Genomic DNA, 16,614 nt, shown 5'->3' with positions numbered 1-16,614 from the left:
AAATAAAATTTAACGAATATTAGCAAAATTAAATAAAATATAAATGGCGTTGATGACCAATGAAGTTTGGCGCCACTAAACAACCAAACAAACAAACAAACTGAACTGTTGATTTGATTTTTTAGGTAATATTGAAATTCCAGCCAACACCGCATACATTTTAGATATGTGAAAGGAGTTAGTAGGTCAGCCCCATCGGCATTGCAGTCTTCGGAACGAACATGACCACGATCGCCCATCTCTAAGGAAGCTCTCATGTCTTGAACCCTACCCACCACCTTACACTTCTCAAAAACCAATACGCATTTAGAAATTTATCATCACTTCAAACTAAGACCTATTCTATCTTCCAATTGATCTCATTATAACATAAATAATCCTGTTTTGATCATTTCAGCCAATTAAAAAACTGGTAAAATTAAACAAACAAGTTTTGGAACAAATAGAAAATTGTTCTAAAAGCTAAAACATATCCAATGTACTTCTTTTCATAGATAATTGACTGAAGCTATAGTGAAATATTTTGGTCTTTATTTACAATGCGTTCCGTTCGAATCGATTCGGGTTCAGCTACCGTTAGGTATCATTTCCCTTTGTTTCGCAAGAATCTCGAAATATTAAAATTTTGGCCTTTTCATGCATTTGACAAAAATTAATAGAATGTTTTAAATGACCATGGGAACGGAATGATATGCCTACAGGAGGCTCCAGTTTAAACTTTTGTAGTAATATTAATCCGATGTGATATTTCTTTTCCTATTTCCATATTAGATGTTGGAGTTTTTAAATTTCTTAAGATTCAGTAGCGAATACAATTTGTGATTTCTTCAAATTGACACTTTAATCTGATTCCCACTCTAAATAAAAGAAGCTGTTCCAAGCAAAGCATGATGAAGCTGCAACTCACTCAACTTATTTTACAATTCATGTCGTTACTAATAAACTGCCGAAGATCTACGCAGCCACCATCACCGCACTTCTAAAAACACTAGGCACCACTAAACCTCAGCGGAGTAAATATATAATGTATGTTTATGTATTATAAAATAATATATGGTTTACCACAAATACAAGGTGCGCCCTCATGGCTGAACTGATCGGGCAAACAGTAGCTGCAGCTATTATATAGACTGGCCTGCTACGGTCTTTAGCGACTACCGCAAGTTGGAGGGGCGTTGCCCGGCGTTTTTTCCTAACTGTTGGTAGCAACCTTCGGCATCAGTTATCTGGGGCAATGGCTCCACCACTGGGTAAATATTCTGTAACTTTATATTTATTTTGATAATTGTTTGAAAACATCAGCTTATGGAGTCAGTTGTCCGCTTATTGGTATTTTAAATCATGAGTTCTAAAGGTTAATTGCCTACAAATTTAAGTCTTCCTCTATAAATGCTTAAAGTAAAAAATAAACATAGCCATGTTAGTTTTTAATTTCTCGAAGGTTTGGGTAATTCGCATGTTTTGAAAGAATGTGATCATTTAGGATCATTGATATCTGATAAAAATACCTGTCGATTTTCACACAAAAGTGGAAATAAGAAGATATAACAAATTCATCTTAAAAAAGTTCAGAAACAAAAAGCCATTTACAGCTTATTTATTTGCCATCTGTACAATTATCTTTAATAAATAAGCAAGTACAATGCATTTTCATTTTTCCAAAAACTTATCGTTGACGATGGTTTCGCAAAATCGACAGTATTGGCCGAATCTTCATACCACAGATGATAGAAGCAGTAAGTGTATATGGTACTTGAAAGCAATTAAATCTAAAACTAAGCTAAGCATCCCTCACACGTTTTTCTTAAATTCTTTACGTGGAATGATACCATTAGGAACTATTTAACTCATAGAAATGAAATGGAGTATATAATTAAATTGAAAATTTGAACTTTCATAATATATGTTTATTTTAGACTTCTTGGAAAATAATTGAGAGCTTCTGTTAAATTTTCATGTTCGGATCAATTTTTTTTATTTAGTTAGGTTTTTGTAGCTTACGAAAAAAAATTCGTTTGAATCGAATTGTAAAAAGGACCAAATGATAAATTGTTTAAAGTATTACGAAATAATACGTAAATGTTTATACGGTAGTTATAGAAAAAGATTATATGGAAAATAATAATTCCATTCCCAGTAATCACTACCAGTATATACTTGTGTAATCAACAAAAATTCTAGATAATTGTAAGATTTTCAATTTTTAATGTTTTTAATGAAATGATAACAAACACACTAAAAATCTAAAATAAATTCTCAAATACATACCATGCATACAACAATTATAATATACTACAATTTTTTTTAACAATTACTCGATTAAACATCTATCTATAATTACATTGTGTTTTCTCCTTATTAGTCTTGCATTGCTAATAATATCATATGTCACGAATATAAAATTTCTCAAAATAATTAAAAACAGACGAATTCTAAATAAGGAGAAATAAACTACCTTCTGAGATAAGTTATCTTTATCATTGAAATTGTGATATACTGTAATTGCTGTATGCATGATATGTATTTGAGAATTTGTTTTAGATACCAGAAGATGGGGTGACAACCACGAAACGTTACTATCGTTTATTAGTGATATAAAATAAATAGTTAAAATAAGGAAGAGTGTTTTTCATTCATAAGTTCTAATTAGATTTGAAACTATTCCAGTAGAAGATATAACTTTAATATAATTTTCATGATTTTCACTAAAGTGTATCATGTGAAAATCTTTACATGAGTATTCCCTTTCTTTTTTTTATCTCATACGAATACATTAATAGCAATTATCATAATAACAGTGCCTGTAAAAAATAAAAAAAATAATGAATTGAATGAATAGAAAGTGGAAATTTAATTAAAAACCTCTTCGGCAACCAATGCATCAAATAATATAATAGGCCTATAGTATCTATCATTGCCACCACATGACATCACAAATGATATTTCATGATATTTTTCACGACGTGATGTGAGCATTGAAGGATACAAATCTTCTACTCAGCCATCTCCGTAGAGTACCGATTGGGAAAATAAATCGGAACAACGATAAATCGCAATAACAAATTATTCTATTTTCAAAGGATTATTTCCTTAACGCTTCGTAGGTCCCAATTCCATGCCTTCTAGCGGAGTAAACTAGACATGGGTACGTCTGTTAAAGAACATTATATTATTTTTTCTGTATATAGTGCATTAAATAGGAATTCTGAGATAATATTTTATTCGTTTTATCAGAAATTTGTTTTATATATTTTATTTTTTCATAAAATATGGGAATACTGATAAAAAATATTTCAATGTGTTAAATTTTGTATCATCAAATGTTCTACATCTGTGGTTCTCACACTTTTGTGTTTGGTCGGAAAATAGATATTATTAAACAAAATCACGACGTGGCTACTATAATTTTTATTTTATATTTTTTATAAATGAAATAATAAACCATGTCAGTAAACAAAATATAAATATAAAAACATTTATTTATAATAAAAGACAATATTATTTTTTAAATTAAATTTGCTAGTTTAGTTGTTTTAGTTATTTATTGAATTATTTAAAAACTTCCTGCACTCTCCATCTTATCTTAATCTCTACGTCACAAAATCAATTCTATAATTATTTAAATAATTAAATATTTACAGCTTTAATGTTTAGCCATTATTCTACGATTTTGGTCTACCATGTAACATACTTGCGAGACTCACTTCAATCGTTCCCAAAAGATCATTCATCAAGTATCATTGATCATGAGGATGATGATTATTCAGACTAAAGTCACAGTATATTTACGAAAAAGTTTTATTATTTTTTTTCAAAATTAATAGACATTATACAATTTTCTATTTTGTTAAATATTTAATATAATTATGACTACATTTGTACTAAAAACTTTGCGGTTCTAGTTCTTTATTTATTCAGTTTTTCTCTATAGCGTCATCCATGAATATAATTGACACCTGAAAAGACTCATAAATTACAAATACTTCTTTTGTTTCTCAAGTTACTAATCAGAGGGCTATGGTATTTTTTATTATTTTATTTTTTGCCTTCTAACAAGCCAGTCTCGAAAAATTAGTTGCTTAATTTTCTCAGATTTGATAAACAACAAGCAACAACAGCCTATGCCCATGTTTCGGAATTTTTCATTTTTTTGTTTTTATAATAATAAAATAGATTAATAATAATTAATCTATAATAGAGAACCAGGTAACTAAGTAAGGCGCTGTGCTACTAACTCCAAGGACCAGCGTAAAAATCTGACAGATAATTATTAATTCCGTTGCTGTAGCCGTGAGTGAATCCTGTGTGTTCGGGAGCCTTCCTAGGGCACTATGAAATACCATTAATTAGGGAAAAATAAGGTGGTTTGGAAATGATATTGAACAACTCACCTTCTTGTATAACAGTTGTTCCTTGTTTTTACTATAACAGATGTTAGAAACAGTACTTCCTTAGAAAGTACTGAACCATGGATTGTAGTGATACAGTGTTTTTTCTAATTTTTTTTAAAGTATAAAAGTTGTTTTTCAAACATTACCCGCAAATAGAAACAATGTTCTCAGAAATATGTATTTTATAACACAACTTATGTCCACTATGATTTTTAAAAACCTTCAGTTTTCTTAGGACTTTTTTGTATGAGGTTTTGTTCCTCGGATCCACAGGAATATAAATAATGCTCAGAACAGCATAGGCTTGCAGAAGACAAATTAAAATGGGACATGATAATTATTGCCAGTAAATCAGTTGATCTGCCTTTCTCGTTTTCTTTTTCTATTTCATTCAAGTTTTTGTTTACACTTAAAACTTTTTCCAAAGCTGTAGATGGTTACTTACCATCTCCAATGTCGTGGTCAGCTGAGCATGTCAACTCTTCATCTGATTGCGATTTAATGGCTTAATGGATTGTAACGGTTTAAATAATGAGTGCATCTAAGATGCTAAAGCTTAAACGTTCAAGCATTTGAATATTTTTGCTTGAGCCTCTTTACATTTTATTTCTTAATAAATTCTTCATTATCAATTTATAGAAAATACAGACCTAGTTCCACAAATCCAAAACTAATGATGATATTGAAATAAAATGGTTATTTCTTCTCCTTTAATAACGCATATCTCAGAAATATTAATGACAAGCCATTTATGAAATTTCGGTTGTCCTCTATTCTAGACTATTTGGACATAAATTACAAAAACAAAATATCATTTTTAATAATCAGAAAAAAAAATTAACGTTTTTATATGTATAATAAGTTACGTAACGATTGTATACGTATACAATCATATTTCTATTCTATGATATGATTGATAGAATATATTAAATATTATTGTTTACAAAACTTTTAAATGGAACCAATATTTAAGAGTTAAATTTATTAAGCTCAAGTTTATTAAACCATTAAGGGATTAAACTCTTAGCAATAATATATTCATATAGTGTATTCATAATAGTATATTCATATGGGGAGAATTGTGAGACCATTGCTTGTCTTATCCAGAATTAGTATTTTTTTAGCTATAAATAATTATTTATTATAATTAAATAATTTTAATAATAATTAATATTTTGGATATAATTTAGGATTAGTATATTTTTTAAAATTTAAATATTAGAGTGCTGGGTAGTTTCTCCACATGCCTGTATCACTCCTAACAGTAATCCAAAGTAAATTTGATGTAAGATCAAAATTAGATCAAATTTACTTAAGTGTTTTTATGTAAATACAGTTGTAATAGCAATAAATAAATTTAAAAAAAAATAAAGTATGAGAAATTAAATATATATCAAACCATTTATGAAACAGCTATAAAAAAAAACTAAGGCTTCGTCTCACTTATGGTTATTAGAAGTAAATAAATAAGTAATCACCAAGACTAATCATAATAATCGAGGACACACAGAATTTTTTTTTCTAGGAGGGTGAGAGAAAATAAAAAAAAAGGTATTATTAAGAGAAAATGAGTATTACTCACAATAGATAAACATTACTCACAATACAATGTTATACCTATATAATGTTATAATATTGCTTAAAATACGAATTTTATGTTGATGGATATGTAGATCATATTTTTTCATCAACCATTGTCTCCTTCATCCCAAAGCCATGCCTTACCTATTCTCTGGTTTAGATATTTAATAAATGTTTAACTTCCATTTGAAATCAAAGCTAAAAAAGAAAAAATAATAACGATTTTAGTATGCGTCCTCTTATTCAATAATCAAGTCGATTGAAAAAGGAAGTTTTCTTATCTCGATGGTCAATTCAGTGTATATAAAATAAGAAATAAATTACATTTTAAACCGACCAACAGTTAAGAGTTCAATGCCTAATTTTAATATCTATTTATAACAAAATTCATTAAGTTTGAATATTTATTTCAGCATGCAAATTAATTTTTTTTTTAAATAAATGGGAAATAGTAAATATTAATTTTTGTCTCGACGATATTTATAATGTTAGAACACCAATGAACACTCGGTCGTTATAAGGGGAAAAAACAGTTTAAAAAAATGGAAAACTTTTACAATGTAAGTGTGTTTGTTAATCACAGTGTTTTAACGTAAACCATGAGTCACATATAATTTAATAACATATTATTCCTTTAAAAATTCTTCCAAAAATCAAAGAAAACAGTACTAAAGAAGGCAAAAATTTCAATTCACAATAAATCTCAAATACTGTGTTTTAGGACTGAGTACCCAAAAAAATTTATACCAATAATCGTTTTACTTAAACATTCAAATTTATTATAAGTCTATTTGTTTTTTAATGCTTAAAGTGATTTTATTTTTTAAAGATCTTTATTTTAAAGTTCATAGCATCTTTCCAGTTATTCTAACAGTGTATCTTCCTTGAGAGAGAAAGAAGAAATAGGCTCTTTCGAGAATAAAGCATTTACTTTGTTACTGGACGAAGAAATCGACGATCCTTTATTAGTCTGTAGGGACTTCTCCCAAGGCGAAATAATAGGCGCCCCTCCCCTCAGAAAAATCTTGGAGCCGCTATTGGAACAAACCACCGCATTAGTAGGCATTTTCTTCTTAAAAATATTCCTGTCAAAGATTTACAGCAATAGCGGACAATGTTGTGCAGGCACAGAATGCAGCTGATGTTACTGAATCGATTTTTACAGCCGAGCAGAAAGTGGTATTACCAAAAAGACAGCACGAAAAATTGCGAACAATGCCGTAGCCAAAGAGAACATTGTACCTCCTCACGCATTTGCGGTCTTGGATCCTGGTCTTGCCATCCATTATTTGAATTCTGTCTTGGTTCGTTTACTCTAGTAGTTGGGAAACGGTGACAGTCGGTTCAAGGTAGGTTGGGCGCCACAACCTGCCAGTTATCAGTTCAGGTAATAGCAAAGGGTAAACAATTATTGTTTATTTCTCAGGAATGGTAATAATTCTTTGTTATTATTATTTTTATTTATTTCTACAGATCCTTTATTTTCTCTTCTGAAATTCCTTGCTTCCGAAAATTTTCCTGTTTCTGCATCATAACATTTTAAAGTAGTCTATTGCTAATCACCTTTTATCCTTATAAATATGTGTTAAATAATTAAATGATTGGGATCATCGTTTGTTTCTTTCTTTTTTCTTTTTTTTGCTTTCTATACACCGAAAGTAAGCTTTATTTCATGCAATAAATGTTCATTTTACAATAAGGATATCAAGTAACAAATTCGGTTCCGTGTCTGTTTGTAGTCAAATGTCCGTTCGGGTATAATGGATTGAACCGTTAATCCAGTTTAGATAAAATTTTCAGAGATTGTATGGTAAATTTTGTCAACTTCTATCGCTTAGCCATTCAAAAACTAATTTTCTGATTACGCCTGTATTTCAACATTCTATTTTCGTTGATTTTATTCCTAAAAGATAAATCATTAAACTTTAAATATTGTCTAATCACGTACCAGAGAGAAATATCTAGAGAAAAGATAATTTCTGGAATACTGGAATATGGAAGGTGTATATTGAACTTACTAATATATCTAAATACTATAATTTACATTTCTTTTTTCTTTAAGTGTATGCCTTTTTAAAGAGGTTTTTTTTTTAATATATATAATTCCAATAATTGGAAAATACGTTACTCCTCTCATTTATATTTATAAACTCTTCCATTTTTGGCAGTATCAATCTATCGAGTACTTTTGATGGCCATACTCTTATAACCGAGTCTGACAGAACTTACTGTCAAACACATTCTGACAGAATGCCGAGCTTATTACACCCTCAAATCTTTATATAATATACCTGATGATCTCCATTCCATCTTGCAAGATAACAAACATACCATAGATAGACTTTTTAAGTTTCTACATCATTCCAAACTCTACCATAAAATTTAATCAAATCCGGCCGGAAACATGAATCTGCTACAGAGATGTATTCGGATGGAACATACATGACTCACCTACTATCATCTCATGAAGAAGGAAGGATGAACCGATGTGTTGCTGCTGCTGAAGTGATCTCGCTGTTGGGCACATTCTTACTGGGTTGCTCTGGAGTCTCACCGATTCTTTTTATGTGTACAGGAAATGATCAGAGAATTCTCCACAACAGTAATAAGTTTGTGAAGTGTAAATTGTAATTGTTAACATGTAATGGTAATTGTGATTGTAAATTTCCCACTTTGTAATTTCAACTGTCATTGTATGTCATGTATGTATGTAAATTTCTCATCTTGTAATTTCAATTGTATTTGTATTTCTACTGTATGAACATGCCAATTGTAATCGAATTTGTAAATCAAGTGTAAATGGCCCGAGTGGTCGAAACACTTAAATTAATAAAAAAAAAAAAAAAAAAAAAAAACCGAGTCTGATGTGTGTGACCAGCCTAGATCAAAAACGAAAATTTGTGCAAAAATAAAATTACATAAAGTCGAATGCATGGCTGGGGTATGACACTTTTACGATGATATCGACTAACCAGAAGTGCTACTTTATGGAATTGAATTTCCACAATTTCTTAATTTTATCGAGAATGATTCAGTTTAAACTCAGAATATCAATGTACAATCTAATTGTCGAAAGTACTAAATAATGGACAAATACAAAATATTAAACAATTTGATGAATAACTAAAGGAAGAAAACCGGTTGCAAGTGTATGTTTACGACTTCGTTATATTCTGTTATATTGTTGTTTCTTGGCAGGAAAAAAGTTGATATTCGTGATTTTCATCTCAAGATTCCTAAATGTTCAAATTCCTATCATTCAAAAATTCCCCCCTTCCTCATCTAATGGTTTTTTCGATAATCACAAAAATACCTATAACTTGAACACGTGTACACCAACTGCTCAAAACTATTTATATTTTATGTAGTATATACATGACATTATCATAGATAATAAAATTACCTTGAAGAATGAGAATAAATCAGTATTAGCGATGATATAGCGAGGTTAGTTGTTATAAATTATGTTATAGGTACTATCTTATCACTTCATCTATATACATAAAAGGGAATGGTCAAATCTCTGTCTACAATAAACTTTTACTTTAATTACTGGACCAATTTATGTGCAGTTTTTTTTTTCTCCTCTTTCCCGGAAGTTTCGAAGATACTAAAATCCATGAATTCTCAGGTAGAAAAAATGTATGAACAAAATTGAATGTTTTTGGTTAGTAGCTCAGAAAGTATAATTTTTTTTCACTGTTATTGTACACCAATAAATTTGTCTCTTTCCGAAGAATAAGGAAATATTACTGGTCCCAATAAACAATATTATATTCACAAAAAATTATATAAACGTAATATGGATTGGGGTGAAGTAAGTCAACAAAAATCTTTTACCACACTTTGATATGCCAGTCGGTCTGACAAACAGTAGAAATTTTATTTTCGTTCCTTATCGCATATACTGGTTTAATTTATGTTAGCAAATTATAGTAATGAAGTACACGTAAATATTTAATTTTAACTAAATACATAAACTATTAATTATGTTCTTTAAATCTTCTAATGTAGCATTAGCCGCAAAGGCATTGCTGGTCATCTAGTTTTAATATAAACGATATAAAATTCTTTAAAAATGGTTTATGATCCTAATTTTCAAAAATGGACAATAATTTTAATTGGTTAAAGACATAACAAAAACGTTTCCAAAAACCGCACATTGAACGTTAACTTAAATGGTAATTAACGCTAAAGCTGTTCACGGTGGTTTAGCCTAGACCAACTTACATAAGAAAACCACAATAGGCTGATCATGTAAACAATACTTTATTTGAAGCAGCGTTAAATAATAGAGTTATGACAAATATGGCTTTTCTCTAGAGCTGCCTTAATGATTGCTGTGGGCTACAGTCAACCTATTTCGACCAATGAAAGGAGCGCTATAGTTCTACTTTAGGTTTAGGCCATTGGCTGTTGCGTAACCGACTCGGAGGGACAATAACTTACCGAAAGGTCAACTGCATAACTCTTCTTTTATTTAAGGCATCGGCTCTATCTAGCATCGAGGATTTCAACAGTGATCATTATTTTCGGGGTAGTCAATTAATATATCATAGAATACTATAGAAGCACATTTTATCTCTCTTTTTCGGGTGAGCTTTCATTAAATGATATATAAAGTAGCTCTCTAATAATTATAAGATAACCTACCCTACCTTTCCCGCCCCCATAAGTTCAAGAATTATGACCGTATTTATCTTACCTTTAAAACATTTACTGATTCTTAAGTAAAGCAGTTTGAAAAAAAAAATTTAGTTTTTAGTGCAACATGAAAAAGTGGTTGGCTCAACCTTCCTAAGTAAACTGTGGCGCCAACTTACTTGGGCTTTATTTCATCAGACTTTAAAATTTTTTTTTTTCGTTTTATTTCTCTTACTGCAGTCAAAAAAGTCTAAAATTTATATCTCAGCTTCCTTATGACATAAATGAAATAAAAAATCTAGTTAATACTGTGTGTACATCTGTTTCTCTCTTTTCTTTTTCTTTATTTATTTATTAAAATTTATAACTGTGCAAAAAATATAATAAGTAGACATGAAGAATGTTTCAAACACTTAATAATCTTGGGAGGAACCACCCAAGGGTGGAACTTCAAACATTAATTTAAATTATAAGGTTCCCTAACCACCCAGACTCACTAGTTTCTAACCTTGCTTCCTCTCCCATTCCTGACAATCCTCCGAGGCGCCTGAAGAGAAGATGGCCACGAGACCTGCTAATGTAAAACGTCATTAGAGTGATGCCAATGGGTAGTTTCTCTACACGCCTGTAAAACTCCATTTTAACTAAGATCAAATTTACTAAATGTATTATTATAATGTAAGTTGTAAATAGCAATAAATAAATAAATTTAAAAAGTATTATAAGTCACCGTTGCCATCTTCTTTTCAGATGACTTGGAGGATTATCGGGGATTGTTATGGATGAGAGATTAAGAACTAATGGATAAGGGTGGGCAAGGAGTTTGGAATGAAAAGATGTATATCTATTTCGGGCCAAATTTGCAACGAAAGGGATGTTAAGGTCTTAAAATTAAAAATTAGAGCAAATTTCAATGGTCGGTACGTTTTTTGCCCAATTCTCTAAAAAAAAAAAAAGATTTTTTTAGAGAATTAGGAATCAATAGTTGGTACAATTTATGCCTGTCTCCATCAAAGTAGCCCTAAAAAATTTTAGAATAAAAAAAAATTATCTATTCTAAGTATCTATTCTCAAATTTAAATACCTCGTGTTCCTAAATAAAATTAAGATTTTATTATTCACATACTTTTATTTAAATGAAATTAAGTATAATAAGATAATAAAATATGATCAAAATTTTATTTTGTACAAATCGAGATAGTTTAATTTCAAATCCTGTAGATATATATTTTTAAATTAAAAGAATGTTGAAAAGTGAGATAAGAGTTATATCAAAAGATATATGGGGATACGTTTTACTGGGGTCAGTTATTCACAATTTCTGGAGTCGAAATAACAGCTATTATGGAGATTATCAATGAAAACTAATATTTATCTCTCAAATATTGACTGGGATTTGAACAACTTAAGTGAAGTTTGAAACATATTATTTAACGGAGATTTACAGGATGAGAACAATATAAGTTACAACTATTTCCCAAACGATCTTTGCTACATTTCAACGGTAACGACCAGCCTTTTTGGAAAATAAGTTAAGATGAACTCAATTTCGGAGGGGCAATAGAGGTGCGCAAGATGTTGATGTCAATGACGTTTGAAAAATAGGCTGGAATAACGTTGATGATAATTTTCAAATTTTACTTAATTTTGCCAAATAATGACTGATTTTTATTTTGTTTTAATAATGATGTCTATTGCGTCACATAAAATCTTATCCTAATATTTTCAACAATATTATAATTGAATCATAAACTATACTATATTTTAAGTATTAGTTTGTAGTATGTAATGGAATAAAAAATTGAAACACAACGTTATTCAACAACATGTTTTATTTATTAAAATAAGAAGGCAAAGGAATATTAATATGTTAATTATCTTACATTTGAATTGAATTTAAACATATGAATGTAATATGAGAACATTTAAATATTTCATTTATTTAAAATATCTAATCAGAAAATACTTTTTCCTCTATTTTTCTCGTTAAATTGCTTAAACACCGTTTTATCATTGATACATTGGCTAGGGAAACCTCTTTAAGTTTAAAGAGATATTTAGTTAAAAACCCTTCAGTAAAACTGAATATATCTTAGATACTTGAACCAATAAAATCATTTTTAAAAAAGTAAAAATGAGCCGAACAACACGGATTTTGGGTTTGCCGGGCTATAATATGAGATAGGTTTGTTCTCGAACTTCATAAAACGGAATTTTTAAAATAATTAAGTAGCCTTTCTGTAAGTAACGGATACCTTAGGTTTCATAGATCATGAACCTAGTAGCTTTTTGTGTAGGCACATACATTATATATAATTTTTATAAATTCTATAAGTGCTAATATTTATTTCTCAACTCATGTTAGAATTTAAAAATATATAGTTTATATTATTAAAAAGACATTACAACTGTGAAACAAACATAACAAAAATAATAAAAGATTTGAAGAACAGTATTAGTAAATTAGTAAGAATTAAAAGGAAGAAGTGTTAAAATAAACCTGAATGTACTGTGATAGCAATATAATGTAAAACTCAGTTAATGTCTGTTTCTTTTGTACCAAATAGTTTTTATCTATTTTTATTAAGTTAAATGATGTTTTTTTAATTTGAAAACCGTTAAAATGACCGGGGTTCCGCAGCGCTCTGTACATATACTGACCTTTACTATATATAATTAAGGAGCATAGCTTGAATAGAAAGGAAGCTACCTGTACCATCCTTCCCCTTCTCTATTGATGTAAATTACCTTCCTACCAAGACCAATTACATATTTACATCGTAGGGTACGTTAGGGTGCGGTTGTACCTGCATAGGATTAGGGTGGCTCATCACGTACCGGATCAAATTTTATAAACTGGACAGGGCAAACGCCTTTTTGTAACTCAACTTTATCAAATACATTAGCAAGTTGTTGCTATTTCATCATTTTTCTTTTCAGTATACACATCAAAATTGATTTAATAATAATAAATATGTTTATAATATGGTTTATGACACAAAATAATAAGAAACACAAAAATGAAAATACTAGATAAAGCGGGATACATTTCGAAGGATAAACGATTCCATGCCAAATTTGATGCAAGGTCATTTGGACCAGTATCGCAAGGTAAGTTACCATTCCTCTGAAGAAGCTCCAATCCGGTTTTGAGTCAAGCCTTTCCAAATGGCAATTTGGAAATACCTGGTTAAATGTCAGCTCATGGGCCAGACAAGATCCTCTCCTAGCGGGCCAAAGCGAGGGCAGTCTTAGGTCAATAGAGCTATAGCTATGAGTTCTCGATTTTAATTATGGATATGATATCATTAGAGGAACCTACATCCTACATTAGGTCAATCCAAAACATGTCACTGTTTTTTTTTAAAATGGCTCGGCTGACAAAAACAGTTTTGATTTATTGGTTAATAAATAATGCATTCAAAAGATAGTGCTGTAAACTGATGTTACTTTGTCACCTGGGGTTGTGTCTGCTTCTGTATGTCCCAGAGCTAATAAGGTTGTTACAAAGTAACCACAGTTTATGGTAAGTTCTACGGAATATTCCAAATAGAAAATAAATAAGAAACTTTTTGTTAGATGTGCAACTATTAAAGCAAAACAGCTATATGTTGGTATTACTGTTTTAGTCATCCTATTCAAAGTGTCAATTACTTAATCAAGTCCTATTTAAACTGAATTAATACTTAATTCACTTAGTAGTTTATTTGAACGCTTTGTCTTTGGATGACCAACCATAAGTCTTGGTGACAAGTGCAATACCAAAATCAATTTCCTTATCCTAATCTTAATTTTTTTGGACTTAATATATTAGATATTTATTTCATTTATGGTTTTAATTAAGTAACTACATCAATTAAGGTGTCATTACATCTATTTTTTTTAAATCCTTCCACAAACATTTTTGTTTTCATGGATATTGACATGTCAGTTGCGATTCCTTCAGCTGAAGAAATAGTCAGAGTTGCAAGTTGTCAGTCAATTTGACAAAACTTATCAGAGCGTCCTAAATAAAATGGCTCAATCTCAAATAACTTGTCACTGGAAAAGGGGCGATATTTTTCCACTTCTATAATTTGTTCAAAATAACATTTTAACTAGTTAAATAAAACATTAAATATAACTTTTTAAAATTTCTTGTGACAATTAAATGTCAAGCTAAAAAATATGTTTATATATATACTCTGAATGTTTACTTGTATTTTAGTACAAAGTATGAAAAATTCCATCATTTTAAAGACGATGTAACTCTTCAAATTACCAATTATTGATCAAAACTATCATTAATAAAACTATAATTAACTTACTTGGATAGGAATTATATTTTTATGTGTATATGCGCGCATTCATTTTTATATAGAACAAATCGACGTGAGATTCAGATTGTATGGCGAAACTGTCATATTCTCTTTTTTTTTTTTCAAGAGTGTAGTGACCGTGAAGGGAGTCAGTCACTAGGATGAAAAAAACAATGGTTTCTCTACACCAACGATTTGGTTCTTGTATTCTGTATCTAAATTCAAAGCTTTTTTTAAAAAAAAACTCTTGCCAGGCATATATTAATTAAATTTTTATTAGCAAAATATTTAATTTAATGATGCTTGGTTTAATTCAAAGCGTTATAAGTCCTAAGTATTAAATGCTTATCATCCATTCAACTGAAGCTACATGGAACAATTAGGACTGTTAAGAGTTTTACGAAAATAATCATCACTTTTATTTATCTTCTTTTTTTTTATAAAACGTCTGATGTTTTTTAAATTATTGATAAATGAAGTCTTACGTCTCGGCTTTGCATTATTTACATAGATAATCAAAAAGTTACAATTCGATGTATACTAACGAAACTAAACACTATTTGCTTATGAAGCTGTCGAAAGTCTAAAATTTCCCGAGACACACTCTATAAAAAAAAAGGTTTTGTAAATAAAAAAAAAATATTTTCCTGATTTATGTAGGTACCTTTCTGGCTGAAAGGTACTGTATATATGACGTCCGAGTCCGGGTTCAAGTCTGACTGCAATGACAAATTTATTTTTTGTCATGCCTGGATCGCATGATTCTCGAAAGATACTCTTATAGCACACAATTAATCAACAGAATCGAGTGACAGAATAAACTGAGTAAATAAAAGTTATGAGTTAAAGAGTAAATCCAGACTCTACATATTTTTCTCCATTTGCTAATTACTCTTTTACTCAATGTGATTCCACAATGATAAGTATTTTTAAATAAATACTAATTTTATATTCAGTCAATTACGTATCATGCATGAAGAACTGTTGAATAGCAATACACCACTCTGGCGGATGGCTTTTGCGTGGATGCATTACTTTTTCCAACACTAATTAAGCGTTTATTTTATTATAAACCATGTTATAAAAGTTTTTATAAAAGTCTGATAAAATTCCTCTTAAATTTATATTTACTTAACTTTATTGTGTAAACTTTTTAATAAATATGCAAGATTACTAAAATTGATTCTTAATATAAAATTAATAAATTACACAATATTAAGTTCATTTTTATAAATATTTTGAATAATATAAAATCGAAAGATCTTCTTTATGAGATAGGTTCCGTAACCAAAACTTCATTATTAATTTTAATAAGTATTCATTTGATTATTTCTATAGTTCAATATTATAATTTTTAATATTATTTACTATAAATAATACTTACCGGTATACGAAATAACTATTCATGTTTTGGTTAGTAACAAAGCTTTTCTACACTTAATTGAGAAGTTGCATTCTAAAGCCAGCCTAGTCCATGATCAAATTTTTGAATTTATTTAATAAACAATTATCACGAAGTAAAAGGATTTGTTTTCCAAAAATAATTAAGTAACATGTAATTTAACTGTTTCGGATGAAAAAAACAAAAAAAAAACTTTTATCTCATGATATTGTACAGCCAAAACTGTTCAATAAAAAACAAAAAGTTATAATAAAATTCTAGAATGCAAAGCCTCTTATTATCTTATTAACATCTTATA

At 29.4% G+C, this 16,614-nt stretch overlaps 1 protein-coding gene across 1 annotated transcript in view; it reads right to left on the bottom strand.

Annotated features, from left to right (window-relative positions):
* Positions 1-1,108, bottom strand: part of LOC106687419 (uncharacterized) — a 23,025-nt gene extending 21,917 nt beyond the window's left edge. Inside the window, exon 1 of the mRNA XM_014431299.1 lies at positions 1,063-1,108. Coding sequence (XP_014286785.1) covers positions 1,063-1,086 — 24 coding nt within the window. The 5' untranslated portion in view covers positions 1,087-1,108. The remainder of the gene's footprint in view (positions 1-1,062) is intronic.
* Positions 1,109-16,614: the final 15,506 nt, after the last annotated feature.

Source organism: Halyomorpha halys, unplaced genomic scaffold, assembly GCF_000696795.3.
Source record: "Halyomorpha halys isolate HHAL.00 unplaced genomic scaffold, Hhal_1.1 Scaffold962.1, whole genome shotgun sequence".
Classification (NCBI taxonomy): domain Eukaryota; kingdom Metazoa; phylum Arthropoda; class Insecta; order Hemiptera; family Pentatomidae; genus Halyomorpha; species Halyomorpha halys.
This window is presented reverse-complemented; position numbering and strand designations above follow the sequence as displayed.